The sequence below is a fragment of the Heterocephalus glaber genome, unplaced genomic scaffold (genome assembly GCF_053883595.1).
Source record: "Heterocephalus glaber isolate CG9 unplaced genomic scaffold, H.glaber_assembly_v1.0 deba00000768, whole genome shotgun sequence".
Lineage (NCBI taxonomy): Eukaryota > Metazoa > Chordata > Mammalia > Rodentia > Bathyergidae > Heterocephalus > Heterocephalus glaber.
The window spans coordinates 1,144,241-1,162,279 of NW_028258162.1; the positions used below are offsets into that span (position 1 = coordinate 1,144,241).

At 45.4% G+C, this 18,039-nt stretch overlaps 1 protein-coding gene across 1 annotated transcript in view; it reads left to right on the forward strand.

Annotated features, from left to right (window-relative positions):
- Positions 1-5,675: 5,675 nt before the first annotated feature.
- Positions 5,676-18,039, forward strand: part of Syn2 (synapsin II) — a 162,315-nt gene continuing 149,951 nt past the window's right edge. Inside the window, exon 1 of the mRNA XM_004875120.3 lies at positions 5,676-6,274. Within this exon, the coding sequence (XP_004875177.1) occupies positions 5,931-6,274 (344 nt within the window). The 5' untranslated portion in view covers positions 5,676-5,930. The remainder of the gene's footprint in view (positions 6,275-18,039) is intronic.

Below are 18,039 nucleotides of genomic sequence, written 5' to 3' on the forward strand. Positions count from 1 at the left end.
TCTCCTGCTCTCTCAAATCATCTGCCACTGTTCAGTGTTTGTTCCCTGCCTGGAGTCTTCCGGTATTCCCTGGTGACATCAGGTGTGGATCCCCCTGTGACACTGTGCCCACAGAATCTCACAACACTAGGCCTTGGGGATTGCCTGGCTCAGCTCCCTCTCCCTCATTTCCAGGCCAGGAAATGGAAGCCTCAAGAGGAGTCAGGTGCCTTGTTCAAGGTCACCCAGTAAGGTAGAAGCCATTACTTGAAGTGGGTGTTGCATTCACCTTAGCTATGACTAAGCTATAACTCCACATCTGCCTGAATCTCTTGGACATTTAATGCTGGGTTAAATAGATATCGGGAGAATCCATTTATTTCTATATTTACTTAGTATTTCAGTTGCAGTGCTAGTGAGCTGTGTTTCCATGGGAGTCAGAAATATTGATAGCTAACATTTGCACAGTGCTTTACAGCATATGAAATACACTCACATAGTCTTATTTAGTCCTCCCAGTCATCCTTCAAAGTAGTTGTAATAATTATCATTCTTTTATAGGTGAGGAAACGGAGGCTAAAAGTGACTAGCTCAAAGACAGTTCAGTGAGGCAGATTGAAGAACTGACTTACATTTGTGTGATTTCTACTTACAGCAAACTGGCCCAGCATATGTGGCCCCATTGCTGAACTGCATGTGGATATGTAGCTGTTCTCTGATGACCTGTTTTATTTTTTGGTACTGGGGATCAAACTCGGGACTTTCCGCTTGGGAGGCAGGTGGCGGCACCACTGAGCTAAATCCCTGGCCCTCTGATGACCTTTTGGAGAGGTGAAAGGGGAAGGAATCTATGGGGCTAATCCAGGCATTGTTTAGAAGACCTGCCTCCTTGGTGGTGAGGAGCTCTCCTGGTGGGGCTTTCCAGAAGCAAGGAAGTCAAATGGTGTGGAAGGCAGTCATGGTGCCTCTTTTGGTGAAGCTTTCTGGCTTCCAAAGTGGCTCCCAGATGGTCTCACAAGAGGCCCCAGGCAGGGTTGCATATGAGGCCAGGGAACCTGAACAATGCATCAAAAAGTTGCAAAGCCAATAGCAATGAAGAAAGATGAGGGTGCACAATTCCTGAACTCCAAATCTTCTCAGCTTCTCCTTAGAGCAGGTGAGTCTGAGTGGGAAGAGAGCGAGTGCCAAGGCTGGTCTGGTCCCAGGCAACTTCCTTGGTGGAGAGCGAAGTCAGGTGACACGCGTTTTGCCAAGTAGCTCACACACCAGGTCCCCTTACATGAATCAAGGTTTACATGAATCAGTTGCTCTCCACTCACATCCCCAGCCCTCATCCCTGGAAAGTTTCCTGTTGTATTGTTGCTCAGGGGAAGAGAAATCAGAGAGGTAATCAAGTATTTAAATTGGTTCTTGATTTTAGCAGGATTCTTTCATCTGCAGTTACCAGATGTTTACCCATATTTACAATTCAGTGAGCAGATAAAGATTGCTCGAGGAAGGACCTCAAAGAATCCAGGCTTCCATCACTGGAGGGGACCTCTGAGATGTGATGGTTGGCTTACTGGGTCCCTGAGCAATGAAGAAATGTGGGAGAGGATCCCTCTGCTGATGGAGAAAGGTTAGTCTGTGAGGGAAATAGGGGGAAAAGGCCCAAACAGTGCCAGAATTGTATACTTTGTAGAATTTCCTGAACCCAAATCCAATCCTCCATTCAATTCCAGGTAAAAGGTAGGACATAAATGTCATGTCTGACCTAAATGAGTCTTTCACAAACAAACAGGACAAAAGCAAACAGGCCACTTTCAGCAAAAGACAGGCTATGAACAGAAGATAGTGAACAGAAGACAATCTCCCCCCATGCCAAAAAGTCCAGTGAGTGTCAACCCACCTGCTGACTGCCCCTGGACTCAATCATAAACATTTTACCCCAGATTCCTTAGCCACTTCAATACCTACATAAGCCTAATTTCTTTCCCAGTTAGCTCCTAATATCTCTCTCCTGGTGTGAGCCCATCCACTCAAGGATGGAATCTCTCCCAGATAGCTGCTGCTGTTTCTCTCTCCCAATGTCAGCTCATCCACACACAGATGTAATAAGCTTGGCTTTTCCCAGCTAGCTGCTAGAATCTACCCCTGATTTTAGCCCTCAATTTTAGTCTCTGTTTACTGGCATAAACTTTTCTTTCAAAAGCCCATTTAAATGAGTGGTTTCACATGCACCATCTATAACAATAAACAGATTAATAGTGCTGCAGTCTACCTGGACCGGGAATGGGTCTAGACCCATAGGTAAGGGTAAAGGGAAGATTGCCATCACAGCTCATCAGAATCCAGGCCCATTTATAATGAAGTGCAGGATACCAGGACTGTTCTTGGCAAGGACCCACAGCATGTGCCTGGTGTTGGTTTAAGCAGAGGTGATTTACAGTGGAACCACCTGATGAAAACGTCTGCTCATGCACAACTGATTAATGACCATCAATGTTCGATTATGGGAAAATAATCTCTTCTTCCTTAATATTTTCATTAATACCTACCAGAAGATAATGTAAGAAATTAATAGAATAAATTATGGTTTTATGGGCCTCTATTGCCTTAGTGAAGGAATCTAAAGTTAAAGCAATCCTTTGGGAACACTGATCTCGTTCCCATGATGGGAACACTTATGTGTGTTAGATGTCACATCAGGCTTTGTGGATCTTTCTGAGAGGGGCAGAAGACAGAACTTCTTTCTTTGCAGTGTTTGTACAAAGACAAGCTGGATGGACACTAATGGCACACACAAGTACAGTCGTCCCTGTTATCTGTGGGGAGTGTGTTCCAAGTCCCCTGACACCATAGAGATTATCGAACACTATCTATACTATGGTCCCCCCCACACCTATGATAAAGTTTGATTTATAAATTAGGCACTGTAAGAGATTAGCAACAATAGCTGGTAATAAAATAGAGCAAGTATGACAATGTAATATAATAAAAGTTATGTGAATGTTTTTGGATCACAGTTGACTGACTGCAGGCTGCTGAAACTGTGGAAAGCAAAACTTTCCACGGGGGACTCTGGTTCATAAGCCTAGTCTCCCAGCCTCCCCTCAAAATACTGGAGGGCATGGTACAGGGAATTAAGTGAAAACACAGGCAAAGGTTGTGGAGTGCCAGGACATACCTGTCAAGCTCCTGACTTTGTTCTTACTATCCACGCTTGAGGTTGCTTTATTCCCTCATTTCTGCCTATCTGAATTCCACACACATTTCCAAAGGCCCAGGCCTCTCCTCCCCTGTGAAATCTCCCATGCTTGCATGTCTTTTTCCTCTGGCTCCTATAACACTCCCATCCCCCACTTCTGTGCACTGACTATTAGCCAGCTGTATGGCTGCTAATTATGTGTCCCCATGTTCACCCCCAAATTCTGAGCTGTCTGCCTAGGGCGAGAACTTGGGCTTCATTCATCCTCCAGCTTCCTTCCTCTCCTCTCCCTTGCAGAATGCTTTGTGCGTATTAAGTGCTCAAAAAATGCTTGTTAATTGCTTGCTTTAAAAAATATTATGCATATACTGCAAGCTATGCAAGAGATAACCCGATCACCTAAAAAAATGGAAGTGACACAGTGTCTGAAATCCCACCATTAGAGACATGTACCTTTGGAAAAGACTTTTTTCGTTCTCTAAAAAATACTTCTAGAAAAGAGAGTGCGCTGAATTGGTTTCATTATTAATGACATCAATTTTATTCTCCAATAGACAAGAATAGGGTTGGGTAGGAATACAGTTCAATGCTCAACCAACTGAGTGAGGCACTGTGTTTGATGCTGGGGTTCAGAGATGGCTAAGTCACAATTCTATCTTTGAAAAGCTTACATTCTAGGCACCAGAATATTTTAACTTCATCAGGTACCCTAGCAAAGCCAAGCTATGAACCACTTGGCCAACCATAGAGGATTCTGGGAAGACTTCCTGGAGGAGGGGCACAGCATAGCTCCGTGCTGTCTCTGCATGAGTGCTTCCTCCACTTCTCTACCCGTAAACTTTTCCAGGTGCCTCAAGATCCATCTCAGTTTCACCTCCTCTGAGAAGTCTTTCCTAATGCTCAAAGGCAGAATGAGTCCCTTGCTCCTTGGTGCTCCTAGGCCACCTTGCTGAGCTATATCAGTGCATTTTTCACATCTTATTGTGGCTAGTTGTCTCAGTGTCTCTTCTCTGCCCTTGATTCTCCAACCCCCATAGACTGAGCTTCCCACGGACAAGGGCCAGGTCCCATTTCTATCAGTCTTTCTACTTCCTGCCACGGAGCCTGGGCCACCATAGGTGGGGGCCTCTGCATTGTTCCAACAGACTGCAGACCTTTCTGACACCCTGGCAAGGAGCTGCATTGTGCTTTTCCAAGCCCCTAGTGAGTGCAGCTAGGGTGTAGGAAGCAGGATGTGCCTGCCAATATGAGTGACAAGCCACTTGCTGATTTTATTCAGTCCAGTGAGAAATTACTGAGAACCAATTCAATCACAAGAATTTAGGCACCATTACTGGAATATGTACTGGTGCTGCATATCAGATGTTTTACACACATGATCTCTTTCACTCTAACAACTTTGAAAGGTGTTATTTACTTCTTTCTATTAGCGGAGCAAAGGAGGCTCAGAGGGGTAATTTGTCCAAGGTCACATACTCCCATGGTGGTATGCCTCCAAAGTATGGCTGTTGGCTTCTGCTCCATTGCGACCCAGGGAAAAAGTATATCTGAGGACCAAGGGTCACACATGATTTAGAGTCTATGCAGGCATGTGGCACTCAGAAAAGTCTCCCTGAAGGTCACTGCAGGCCCGACAGATGGATGGGCCGGGAAAAACGAACAGAAAGAGCTTGGTACAACCTTGGGGGGCAGTGCATGCCTGGGAAGCAAGCTGAGGAGGTGGGGGCCTTGAGCAGCCGTCTGGAGGGGTCCTGCAGAGCTGGTCTCCAGGCTTCGAATGGCTCTGGTATGGGGCCTCACACTCTCCTGCCAGACCAAGTGCAGAGGTCTGTGCCTCTCTCTTAACCCTCAACGCAGACAATGCACCCTCCCTCAGCGTGGGCTGGGGTAGCTCTGTGCACCCCACCACACAGCTGTGTCAGCGGGGGCGGACTGGTCCTTTCTCCTGCACCTGGGTCAGGGAGGTGGTACCTTCCTCCCTAGCTTTGGAACAGGAGCTGAGTGTATGTGCGTGTGACTATGGACGTGCATGTTTTTCTGTGTCTGTGTATGTATGTGCGCGTCTGTGTGCATGTCTGTGTGTGCACTTGTATGTGCACGTGTCTGTGCCTCTGCTTGTGTGTCTGTGTATGATTGTGTATGTGTACGTGTGTCTGTGTGTGTACCTGTGTCTGTGTGTGTGCACACGACCCTTTCCCTCTCTTCAGGCGGGGGCTGGTCGCTCTCTCCTTTCTAGAGGAGCTGCGTGGGGATGGCTTCCTTCTCCTCCATTTAAGCTGGGACCGGTTTTTCCGCTCCAAACAAAAACGTGGGGAGGATCGGTTCCCATGCCCTTCCCTTACGGTCCCGAATCACGCGCAGGTGGCCGGAGGCCTGGCTCTCCCCACCAGAGTCCCTAAAGCACGGAGGCGGCGGGCACGTGCCGCTGGCTGAGCGGGATCTGCGGCGCAGGGCGGAGCCATATCTAGCCCCACCCACAAGACCCCGCCCCGCGTGGCTGGCCCCGCCCAGCGCGCCGGCTGGCTCCGCCCCGTGCGCCGCGGCTGTCTGCTGGGCTGGCGCGCGGCGGTGGGAGCTTGGTGCTTCAGCTTCCCTCAGCATCCTCCCTCAGCAGCTTACCTCAGCAGTCTCCTCAGGATCCTCCCTCAGACTCCCTCAGCCTCCTTCAGACTCCTTCAGACTCTCAGCCTTCCTCAGTCAACCTCAGCAGCCTCCCTCAGCCCCCTTGGCCGCGCTCTCCCCGCCGACCCCGGCCCCCGGCCAGATGATGAACTTCCTGCGGCGCCGTCTGTCTGACAGCAGCTTCATCGCCAACCTGCCCAACGGCTACATGACCGACCTGCAGCGGCCCGAGCCGCAGCCCGCGCCCCCGCCCGCCTCGGGCGCGCCCCCCGCCGGCCCACCGGGCCCCGAGCGCCGCCCGCCCGCGCAGCCCAGCCCGGCCCCGGCGCCCGCGAGCAGCGGCAGCGGCGGCGGCGGCTTCTTCAGTTCGCTGTCCCAGGCCGTGAAGCAGACGGCCGCCTCGGCGGGGCTGGTGGACGCGCCCGCGCCCGCGCCCGCGCGCAAGGCCAAGGTGCTGCTGGTGGTGGACGCGCCGCACGCCGACTGGTGGGTGTCCCCGCGCGGCCGGAACGCGGGCACGGGCCGGGACGGGGACGAGGATGGGGGCAGCGCGGCCTGGGAGGCGCGGGTGACCTGTGGCGACCGGTGTTTTGGGGGGCAGGGGGCGGGGATTTTTAATTTTTTGACCTGGACCCTTGAGCCCGAGGTCAGGTGCAGCCCCAGGGGACCACTGCGCATCCCCGACGTGGCGACGCACGCGTGCCCGGCCGCTTCCCTCCGTTGGAGAAGAATGAAATGACCGTGGCCGTATTCTGTGCACCAGGGAGGGAGTGTATGGGTTTGTTTTTTTTGTTTTTGCTGCGCGGTGTGTGTGTGTGTGTGTGTGTGTGTGTATGTTGGGGGGGGAGTCATGGTGAGTTCTTGCAGCTGAGAGATGACCTAGGGGCATAAATGATCCACCTTCATGGAGTCGGTGGAAACTTAAATAATGGGTTTTTTTTTTCCTTTTTAAAGGGATATGCGGTATTTTACCAACCTAGAATGGCAAAGCCTGCAAAAACTGTTTCATCTAGTTGGGAAAAGCACGAATGAGATCCATTTAAATTAATTAATTAGTAAGTTCTGGTGGGTGTAGCAGGGAGTTGGGATGTAGCAGATAGTGATGGTGGAATTGACTGATGAAGGCATGAAGAAAAGAAGAGGCCAGGAATTTGGGGTGCTTTTTCTTCAGGGTTACAGAAAGTTGTTTGTAGGTTGGTTGGATGGGTTTTTTCCTCAGGGTTTGAGGTCGGAGCCTGGCCCTGAGCGTTCCCCCCAAGAGGGAGGCGCACACAAGAGACCAGAAGGCTGTTGATCTCCTTTCCTCTTAGGCGGCTTCACTGCTTTGCTCTGTCTGTTCTGGCAGTGGGAGACTTGGAGGGAGGGAGTGCTGGGGCGGGCTGGTAGGAGTGATGAAGATGTGCGAATGTCTTCCTGCTCATGTGACCATTCCAGAAAGTCAACTGGGAGACTGATGTGGTTGGCTTTTTTCTCTTCAAGACTGTAGAGTAGAAAAGACCTTTGCTGTATGCAAGAGGGTTCATAAGAAAAGTGTGGGAGAATTCTGTGGTGCCAATGCCTCCCCCTCCCAAGTTGCTCCAACTAATTAAAATCAACAAGTGCTTTTTAAGGGGGAGGGGAAGAAGGTAGCTAAGCTGTACTGATCATTCCTTATATTCCAGACTCTGTAGCAGGTACTTTCAATGTAATAACCCATGGTTACCTCACCACGAATTGAGGCGTAGAAAAAGCAAGGGATGTGTTCACAGTCATACAGCCAGCAAATAGTAGATTCAGGATTTGAATTCAGGCTGGTTTGACTCCAGTTGCCTGGCCCCTATGTTATATCTCACTGTTATTGTATCATCATTAGGAGGATTAGTAATAAGCTCTCACTAGGAGCTAGGTAGCTGGAGATGAGGGGGTCGCTTTTGGAGAAGTCACACTCAAACTTGGGAGATGAAATAGATACATGAAACAGTTGACCAAAAGGAATCTAGAATTATTGGTTGGGACTAGTGTTTCAGGAATTAATGAGAGCCAGAGTTACTAGAGAAAGCTTCACACAAGATGAGTCTGGAAGAAAGCCCAGGAAAAAGGAGGAGAAATGAGAATTGGTGTTTAATTCTTCTAATCAAAATCTTACCTGTGTGTGCCTTGCCCTGCTCTTTCATCTCACTGAAGCTATTTATTTGAGTCTGATTGCTAGTGAGGTGCCTATAGGTAGGTAGATAATTATTTGTATGAGTGTTCTGAGACTGCTGCAGATCTGTGTGTAGTTAGATATGCTTCAGCAGATAGAGATGTGAAACTCTCCTTGGATAGTAGTATTTTGTAGGAAGAGTGCTTGGCATAAACCAGAGAATTTGTCTTGCCCTGCAGACTAGACTTCTGATGGAAGTAATAGAAGCCACTTTCTTGTGGGCTGACTCCCAACTGCTTTCTGATTTTCTCTGAAGTAGTAACATTGATTTATTAAAACTCATAAGCACAGTTTGAGTCTAGTGCTTGACAGCAATTTGGTGCTTCTGTTTTGGTGCTTAACAGCAATTCCCAGAATTGCAGTTTGTCTCCTTCCAGTGCATGTCTTCTAAATTTGTTGAAAACAACTCAGCTAAGTCTTGATGAATAGTTTTATTGGAAGGTCTGTGTGAATTGAGGAGCTGGTGTCTGCTTGTGATAAGCACAGTAACTTACAAAGGTGCTTTTTTCTCTAAAGACTGACTTTAGTAACTTTGTCCCACTATTTAAGCTATCTAGATAGTATTCTGTAAGCAGGTGTCATATATGCCCAATGTAATTTTTCTCATGCTTGAATAGGAAGTCAGAGTGTAGTATTCCAATAGAATTTTAGAATATCGGTCCCGTCTGAATTATAAAATGCTGAAGAGGGTTTTAACAAGCATTTAAATAGTTGGAGATTTAAAAGAAAGATGTATAATAGGTAACCTCTCAGAGAATCCTTAATACACACAGATTCTTTTGAATTTTTCTAAGTGTAATTGTAGGCAGTGTAATTTTGACACCTCACTATTGACTAGGTTGATGGGAACATTGGTGAGTGTTTCTCTTTCTTTCTTATGCTTGAAATATTTTCATTGGTTGCCTGAGGTCTGGAGACTACTTCACACTAAAAGATCATTGAAAAATATTTGTGTACCACTAAAAAAATAAAATCAAGGGCTGGGGATTTAGCTCAGTGGTTCTGCTGCCTGCCTTGCAAGTGCGAGGTCCCGAGTTCAATCCCCGGTAATCCGCCCCCCCCCCATCAAGCTCCTTATATGTGTTATCAATTATTATACTGCCAGAAATTTCATGTCTTCTTTTTAAGATTCATACCTAAATTTGAAGTGGAGTTCAGATTGCACTTTAATGATCTTTACATTTAAACAAGGAATAAGTGCCCATGTGTGTGTGCTCTTGTTTCTTCTTGTTCTGTCCTGTCACTGATAAGTAGATTTTTCTCTCAGATTTGCCCTGCTCCCATTCCAATGATTCTGAACCCAGTGACCAAGTAGGCATTTCATCCTGCCAGATTTCAGTGTTTGCCTTGAAAATTAGTACAGCACAGACACTTTTGGTTATCGAGAGAGTGCAAGTATTTATTGAGCACATTTGCTGTATAAGGTACCTTTTCTAAGAAAAATGAGAAATAGTCTCTGCCTTCAGAGGGCTTACTCTCCAGTGAGGTGGGTAAGATAAATACATTTTTTAAAAAGCTTGTTAAAAACTATCCCTTGTGTTTCAGGTATGGTCCTTGGACTAGCAGCACTGGCATCAACTAGGAACTTTTCAAATTGTAGAATCTCAGGCCCCATCTCATACCTACTGAATTTGGAACTTTCATTTGAATGAGCTCCCCACATGATTCATAATCAAATTAAATTTGAGACACATTGAACATGTGTGATATGGCATATGTAATTCATGTTAAAGGCACAGCAACACCAATTACTTGTCATTTATTGAGCAATTGCTATGTTATTATAGGATTCTTAGAGATCTCATTTACTGTTCATAGTAGCAGTGTAGTGCTATAGCAACTTAAAAGAGAGATGGATGTGAGCTAGAGGAGGACTGAAAGACTTCATGGAAGAAGTGAGATTAAAACTGAGCCTTGAATAAATTTGAGTAAAAAGAGATAGGTTTGGCTGAGCCTGGCCAGTGGGTAGCATAAAGAAAATACAGTGGCGGAAAAGGAGACAACAAAGAGACTAAGTTAATGCATTATATAGGTAGCACCTGTTTCTGTTCCATTCTTTTCTGGTCAGCCTTTGAGTATTTTATTAAGAACAGGGGTATTCAAAATACAGTAGCTCATTTGGACAAGTGCTTGTGAGTAGTTCTAGAAAACTATTTGGATTGGAACTTGGTAAAAGCTCAAATGGAGGTTGGGGCTTCTGTCTGCTAAATAATTTATTTATGTGTCCTATTTCAAACAAATAAAACATACTCATGCCATGGAGTTTCACTGATCATAGCAACAGTAGTTTATTCTTTAGAATTCTGGGATGTTAGAGCTGGAAGGGCATCTGGGTTACTTTATAAATGGGGAAATCTTGGTCTGAAAAGAAAAAGTGATTTGTTCAGGGTTACTCAGCTAATGGCATAACCAGAGTTAGATTGTAGAACTTTGCTCTTTGTACTAAGCTTTTTTTTTTTCTTCACTATTCCACAGTATCTCCATTTTTACAGCCTTTCTACTTTCCTAATTTTTCCTTTTTCCATCCCTGACTCTTGTGGAATTGTTTGAAAAAGAACCACATGAGAAAGAACCATATATCACACTATAGCCAGCAACCATACTCTTCTGATTTGTATTATAGTTGCTTCAGCAAAAAACATTCTAAAGTGGTTGAAAGAGATTCTTAGAGACCTAGTCATCAAAATCCAACAATCAAAAAGTTAGTAGGTCCTGTGTTACATGATGACCTTCTATATGTCCCTCTCTAACATTACTGTGTTTTTGTACCCAAGTTCTGATCTGTAGTTACATTATCATTTGTAACTTCTTCCCCAGTAAAAAGGAATGGAGGACTAACCAGACCGTTTCCCAGAAGTTTATACCTTCCCCTCAGATTTGCAGAAAAATTTTAACTGGGATATGGTTCAGTGCACTTGAGTACCTAACACAAGCCTGACTGCAAGGATGAGTTGAGCACAAGCCTAGTCTCTCAGGATCTTACGGTGGATGGGGAGGGGAGAGGATAGGCATTTAGACAGAATTTTAATGTAGTATGGTAATTAGTTGCACAAGGTATACAGGAACACAGAGATAGGTTATTCTGGGGAATGAAGATGTGGTTAGAAATGTTCTGTAAAAGTGAGTATGCCACGTTGCATCTTTGGAATATGATTCTCTGATATAGACATTCTCTAACACCCTTTCCAACTCTGCAATATTTCTACTGTATATTTTCTGTGCCATTTTCTCTCAAAAACTTTAGCTCAGTAATTTTTTTCTTGGGTAATGCCTATAAATCTTTGGAAGCATTATGTATCAACAAATAACAGCATTTCATTGAGTGAGAAGCACACCTTTGAGTCCTTTCCATTTAGTACATCCTTCTAACAAGTGTTGCTACTATGTGTATCCTGAAAAAAGGTTAATCCTGTAATATCTGCTGTGGATTTTTACTCATCTAGGCTGGGAATTGGGAATTTTTAGTTGAATTCCTCTCTCCCCCATAGACCTAAGACCTTTTATATACATATACTAAATTGTCAAGTGGCATTTATTTCTCAGTTCCTGCCATGTGGTCTATGCTTTATAGTTTACACAGCTATTCATATCCTTGTCTCATTTTATCTTCACAGTGGTTCTGAGCCTAGGATATCCATTTCATAGATGCACAGAGTCAGAAAGGCAGTCACTTGCCCAAGAGTAGTGAGCTGTTAAGCTCAGGTATCCATATCTGAGCCTAAACTATCTGCAATAATATGCCAAAATTTCTAGCAGAATTAGTTGACAATTTTTTGTTATAAAAATTGTTTCTCTTGAAAAAATACTTGCCACATGATTCATTTAAATAGTTAGCATCCCACTGCTTTTGAAATTTAATTTACAAAAACTTGATATGAATAACATTTTCAGGATTGTATCTCCTGCATGGGGTGAGGGTATGGTTAAATGCAGTGGCCTCAGGATGGAGGATTGCAGTATGGTGTGTGTGTATGTGTGTGTGTGTGAGTGCTTTGTGGCATTTCCATTATGTGTGCACCTCTAATCTTGTGAGAGAGACATTCTGCATTGTTACCAGGTGGTATACTGTCATACTTTGTTTTGGCTTCCCATGTGGCTACAACTGGGTACTAGAAAGCTATCATACCATTTTATAGAGAGGGGAGGATAATTCAGAAGACTTTCTTGTTTTTCAGACAGTGCTTCCATAAGCATGAAGAGGTGGCTTAGAATAGGACAAGTGATGTATGGTGGAACAAAGTGAGCAGATACCACAGGTCCCTGCACTGCCGTGATGCTCATGCTATATGACTAAAAATCAGTGGAAGTTTACTAGCTTTGGTGTCTGTCTCTTAATAGCAAGAATTTCTGAAATTTTAACCAGTTCACTGAAATTTATAAAGTAGATTAAGATTATATTCAGTTACCCTGTGCTTTTCTCCTTCTTCAGTAGTGTGAAACAATGTGCAGACTGGATTGAGGCTCAAAAGACCTAGGATAGAGGTCAGGCTTCACCATTAACCATTTGACCTTAGCAGAGTTACATAATCTCTCTGAGCCTTCTCCCTGTCCCCATTGGACAATTTTCACTGGGGGTGTGCTATATGCTAAACACTATTTAGGTTCTGGAATAAGACAGCCAAAAATTAGTTTCCTTATATATAAAATGGAAGTAGCAGTACTTATATCTCAAAATACTGTTGTGAAAATTAAGAAAGATCCTAAGGAAACACTTTGTGAAAGATTAAGAGACCTTCTTGTTTTCAGTGGCAGGTACCTTGCCTATTTTGGTTCATCTTTTTGAATTCTTCAGATTTATTTATTTATTTTGTACACTTTAGGGATGGATAATCTTGATTTGTAATATTTTTCTTTAAGAGCCATTGCCTCAAAGAGAATATCATTGAATGTTTCTTTTATATTTAAAAAATGAAATACAATTTGTTTTTTTTTAAAGAAAGAAACATTACCCATTTAACTCAACTATATTTAATAGGGACAGTATCACATAAATATTTAATAAAGTACATAAACTCTAAAATAGTTCTACTTCATATTCTCTTGTGACTAAGGTAGAATGCCTAAGAAGGAAACAAAGGAGAGAAATATAGAGTATGCCTTTAAAAGGTGATGCCTGTGTTCTTTCCCCTATCCAAGCCACCTTTTGCATTGCTTTCAGAATATTGATAAACAAAAGTATCCATAAATCTTATGACATTAATTTCCATCTTAACATTGTTCTCTAACACACATTGCTCATTATGCTTATTTACAAACTGGCTCCAGCTGTTCTTTTCAGACTCATTTTCCATTGCTCTCAAACAATCACTTTGCTATGTACTGTGGATTATCCTCTCCTGGCACTTATACTGGATATTGAAGAGACTATGATAAGAGTGCCCCATGCCCTTGTTTGGAATGTTCTTGGTCCTGCCTTTCTCTTAACATTCATTTTTCTTGTGTTCTCAGAGGGTGAGGGTATTACCTTTTTAAAAAGAGCCATCCCTTCCTGCCTTCTCTATGATCTTGCTACATTTTCTCATTCCTTCTTTTTCCTTCTAATGGTTTTTCTAATGGTTGCTGCTTCTCCTGGTTGTTCCATCCTTGTACATAAAGAATCAAGTGGGAAAGATCGTGGAGTGGAGATGTTGTGCCCAGATCGCGATGTCCCAAAGACCACCAGGAGACCGTTTCCGATGTAAGCACACGAGGGTCGTTTATTCAAGCTTAAGCAGGGACTCTCAATTGTCACCGACGCAGCGGATCGAGATTGAGAGCCCTGAGTCCCTAACTAGCAGGGTTTTTATTGAGAATACAACAAGCTTTGGTTGTTAGTAGCCAGGTGATTGGTTGATACTAAATACATATGAAGTGTAGGGTTTTGATTGGTTAGGCTCGGGGGGGGGGGTTAAGGGGGTTACGTATAGATTTTTGCAAGGGAGAAGGGGGCAAAGGTTAGTGGTCGACTGTCATAAGCTGATGGTTAGCAGATCCACTGACTAATGGTCACATCTATCTTTTGTGGGCAGTTAGCCATTAACTGTTTACCTTATAGGTAGTGTGTCCGGAATGTCCTTCCTGAGGACACAGATGGCTGGGTAATAAACTTAGGAATTTTGAGTGGATAGGCACAAATTTGAGAGAACAAAGGAGACAGCCCCAAAATGGAGTCACTCTGAGAGAACAAAGGAGACAGCTCCAAAATGGAGTCACTCTGGCTCCACATTCCCCCCTTCTCATGGTGCTATAGAGGGCCAATCATGGGCCTCTGGGGGTTAATTCTGTCAAATCAATAGGTATTGGCTGGTATTGGGACCTGAGTACCATTAACTGAACAGCGTTAATTCGCTTTTTAATGAACGAAACTAGTCTATTAAGTATGCAAGGTCCAAAGGTTAATAGTAGCAACACGATAAGCAAGGGGCCCAACAGGGTAGAAATTAGGGTGGTGAGCCAAGGGGAAGAATTAAACCAAGATTCGAACCAGGTTTGAGATTGTTTTCTTTTTCGTTTACGTTTGGCGATGCCCTCCCTAACTTTAGCCATGGACTCTTTGACCACTCCTGAATGATCTACATAGAAGCAACATTTTTTACCTAAGGCAACGCAGAGTCCTCCCTGTAGAAGGGGGTGTCTCGTAATATTGCCCTGCGAATTACATGGTTGTAACCCGGTGTTTGTGAATCGACCGGGGGGAGGGTACACCCCTTTTTTGTTTCCCCACATTCAGGCCTTCCCCGTGACTCTAGGCTCCAGTGTCCGATATCCCAGCTGCCAGTGGCTAGCCGACAGAGATCAAACTCTAGAGCAGGCCACCAGGTTAATGGTGGGCTCACTTTGGACGAGCTGTTAATAATGTCACCTGTGGCGGTATTGATGATCATCCAGGTTAAATTTAGGGGAGCATGTGGGTTCTGTCCTCCTAAAATCGGTGTCAAAAGTACAGTTACCACAATCATGACCGTCGACGACGCAGCTTGAGTTTGAGGGGATTGTCTTGGTCTTTGGACACCTGCCATGATGGAACGAAGTCCTCTAGGACAGCGTGAGGATCTGCAAGGCGAACGTGGGTGTAGTGCACCCACGAGGCAATCCCGTCGACCTTGAGAGCGGTGGGCGTGGTCAGGACTGTGCCATAGGGTCCTTTTCAACGGGGCTCAAGGTCCTTTTGTCGGTGTCTCCGGACGAAGATTCAGTCTCCTGGTCGATAGCGATGGGGCTCGGGAGGCGGTCCAGTTTGATATAAGGCTTCTAATTTAGGCCAGATATCTTCATGCACACTTTGGAGGCTTTTTAAAGAAAGTAACAACTTTTGGTCATCAAATTCAACAAGTACATTTGAGTGAAGGTTGGGGATAATGGGAGGGGGAATTCCAAACATGATTTCAAAGGGGGTCAACCCCATTTTATAGGGTGAATTGCGCACCCTATAAAGGGCGAAGGGAAGGAGAGTCACCCAGTCACCGCCAGTCTCTAAGGTTAATTTAGTTAAGGTCTCTTTTAAGGTTCTATTTATCCTTTCTACCTGTCCTGAGCTTTGGGGTCTGTATGCACAATGTAATTTCCAATCTGTCCCCAACACCTGTGCTAGGGTTTGACTCACCTTGGAAATGAAGGCGGGTCCATTATCTGATCCTAGCATTACTGGAAAACCGTACCTTGGCAGGATGTCTTCTAGCAGCTTTTTAGTCACACTCTGCGCTGTCTCGTGTTTGGTAGGAAACGCTTCTATCCATCCTGAAAAAGTATCTACGAAAACTAACAAGTATTTATAACCGTACTTTCCAGGTTTTACCTTGGTGAAGTCCAATTTCCAATAGGCTCCAGGTCGGCTTCCCCTCAGCCTATTTCCTGGGTTGGCCCTATTGTGGGTGGCATTTGTCAATTGACAGGCTTTGCAGGTAGCAACAATATGTTCAATTGTAGAATTAGCATCACGGATCTTAATTTCAGCATGTCTCAGGAGATCTTGCATTTTCCGAGTGCCCATGTGGGTGGTCCGGTGTATCTTGGAGAGAACTTGTTCTCCCAGTGTTTTAGGCAGGATGACTTTACAATCAGAAGATTTCCATCACCCGTTGAGGCACTGGGGCATAGGTAATTGTTTTATCCAATTTAAGTCCTTTTCAGTGTACTGGGGTTTTTCTGGTAGGGCTGCACTTCCCGGATCAGGCAGCTGAGTGGCCAGTGTCAGATTAATCTTTAAGGCTATTTCTCGGGCTGTCTGGTCAGCTAAATTATTTCCTCTGGCAATTGGAGTGTCGCCTTTTTGGTGTCCTGGGCAATGGATAATGGCTAATTTTTTAGGTAGCCAGAGGGCTGTTAAGAGGGCAAGGATCTCCTCTTTGTTTTTAATAGTCTTTTCTTCAGCTGTCAGGAGTCTCCTTTCTTTGTAGATGGCCCCATGGACGTGTGCAGTGGCAAAGGCATACCGGCTATCTGTGTATATATTTAACTTTTGGCCCCGTCCTAAAGTCAATGTCTTGGTCAGGGCTACGAGCTCTGCCCGTTGTGCTGAGGTCCCGGTGGGCAATGGTTCTGCCCAAATGACCTCAGTTTCTGTCACCACAGCTGCCCCAGCATACCTGTGGCCCTCAAGAACAAAGCTGCTCCCATCAGTGTACCAGGTGTTGTCTGCATCTGGCCATGGTTGGTCACTCAGATCTGCTCGAATTCCGTGTACCTGGGCCAGGATGTCTGTGCAGTCGTGAAGCGGAGCCTCTAAGTTCGGGTCTGGCAACAGTGTGGCTGGGTTTAAAGCAGCCGGGGCCTGAAAGACAACTCGGGTTGGATTTAGGAGTAAGCTCTGGTAGTGGGTCAGGCGAGCATTACTGAGCCATCGATCCGGAGGCTGTTTTAGGACTCCCTCAATGGCGTGAGGGGTGGTCACGCATAGTTCTTGGCCTAATGTCAACTTGTCAGCGTCTTTGACCATTAGAGCTACTGCTGCAATCATTCTTAGGCACGGGGGCCATCCTGACGCAACTGGATCAAGTCTTTTTGATAAGTACGCCACTGGGCGGCGCCATGGCCCTAGATGCTGGACCAGGACGCCCTTAGCGACTCTTTTGTTTTTATCAATGTAAAGGTGGAATGGCTTAGTAATATCGGGCAAGCCCAAGGCTGGTGCCGTCAGCAAGGCTGTTTTAATTTGATCGAAAGATTTTTGTAGCTTTTCTGTCCATTGAAAAGCCTGATTGTCTTTGGTTGTCTCGTAAAGGGGCCTTGTGAGCTCTGTGAACCCCGGTATCCATAGGCGGCAGAAGCCCGCCTATCCCAAGAATTCTCTGACTTTTCGAGGGGAATCTGGTGTGGGTATCTTAAGAACTGTCTCTTTTCTAGCATCCGACAGCCATCTCTGCCCTTCTCTAAGCACGTACCCCAGGTAGCTTACCTCGGGTTTGCAGATCTGGGCCTTTTTAGCGGACACCCGATACCCCAGCTCTCCTATGACCATCAAGAGTCTCTTGGTTCCATTTAAGCAGTCTTCTTGTGTCTCAGCTGCCACAAGAAGGTCATCTACATATTGTAACAGAGTTAGTTGGGGGTTCTGGAGGCAAAACTCACCCAGGTCTTCATGTAGGGCCTCGTCGAAGATGGTGGGAGAGTTTTTGAATCCTTGAGGTAATCGGGTCCACGTCAGCTGTTCGTTGATGCCTTGCTCCGGATCACTCCATTTAAAAGCAAAGATGTGTTGGCTTTTAGGTGCCAGTGGAAGGCTAAAAAAAGGCATCTTTGAGATCTAAGACTGTGTACCAGCAATGGCTCGGGGGAAGAGAACTCAATAGGGTGTATGGATTAGGCACTGTGGGGTGGATGTCCATAACCCTCTTGTTTACCTCCCGGAGGTCCTGCACTGGCCGATAGTCATTAGAATGAGGTTTTCGTACTGGCAACAAGGGGGTGTTCCAGGCCGATTGGCAAGGTCTGAGAATCCCCTGAGCAAGCAACCTCCTGATGTGTGGAGTTATTCCTTTCTGGGCCTCCAGGGGCATAGGATATTGGCGAACTCGTACCGGATCTGCTCCAGGTTTTATTTCTATAAACACCGGTGTCCTGTGTATAGCTAGCCCCATGCCTCCAGTTTCCG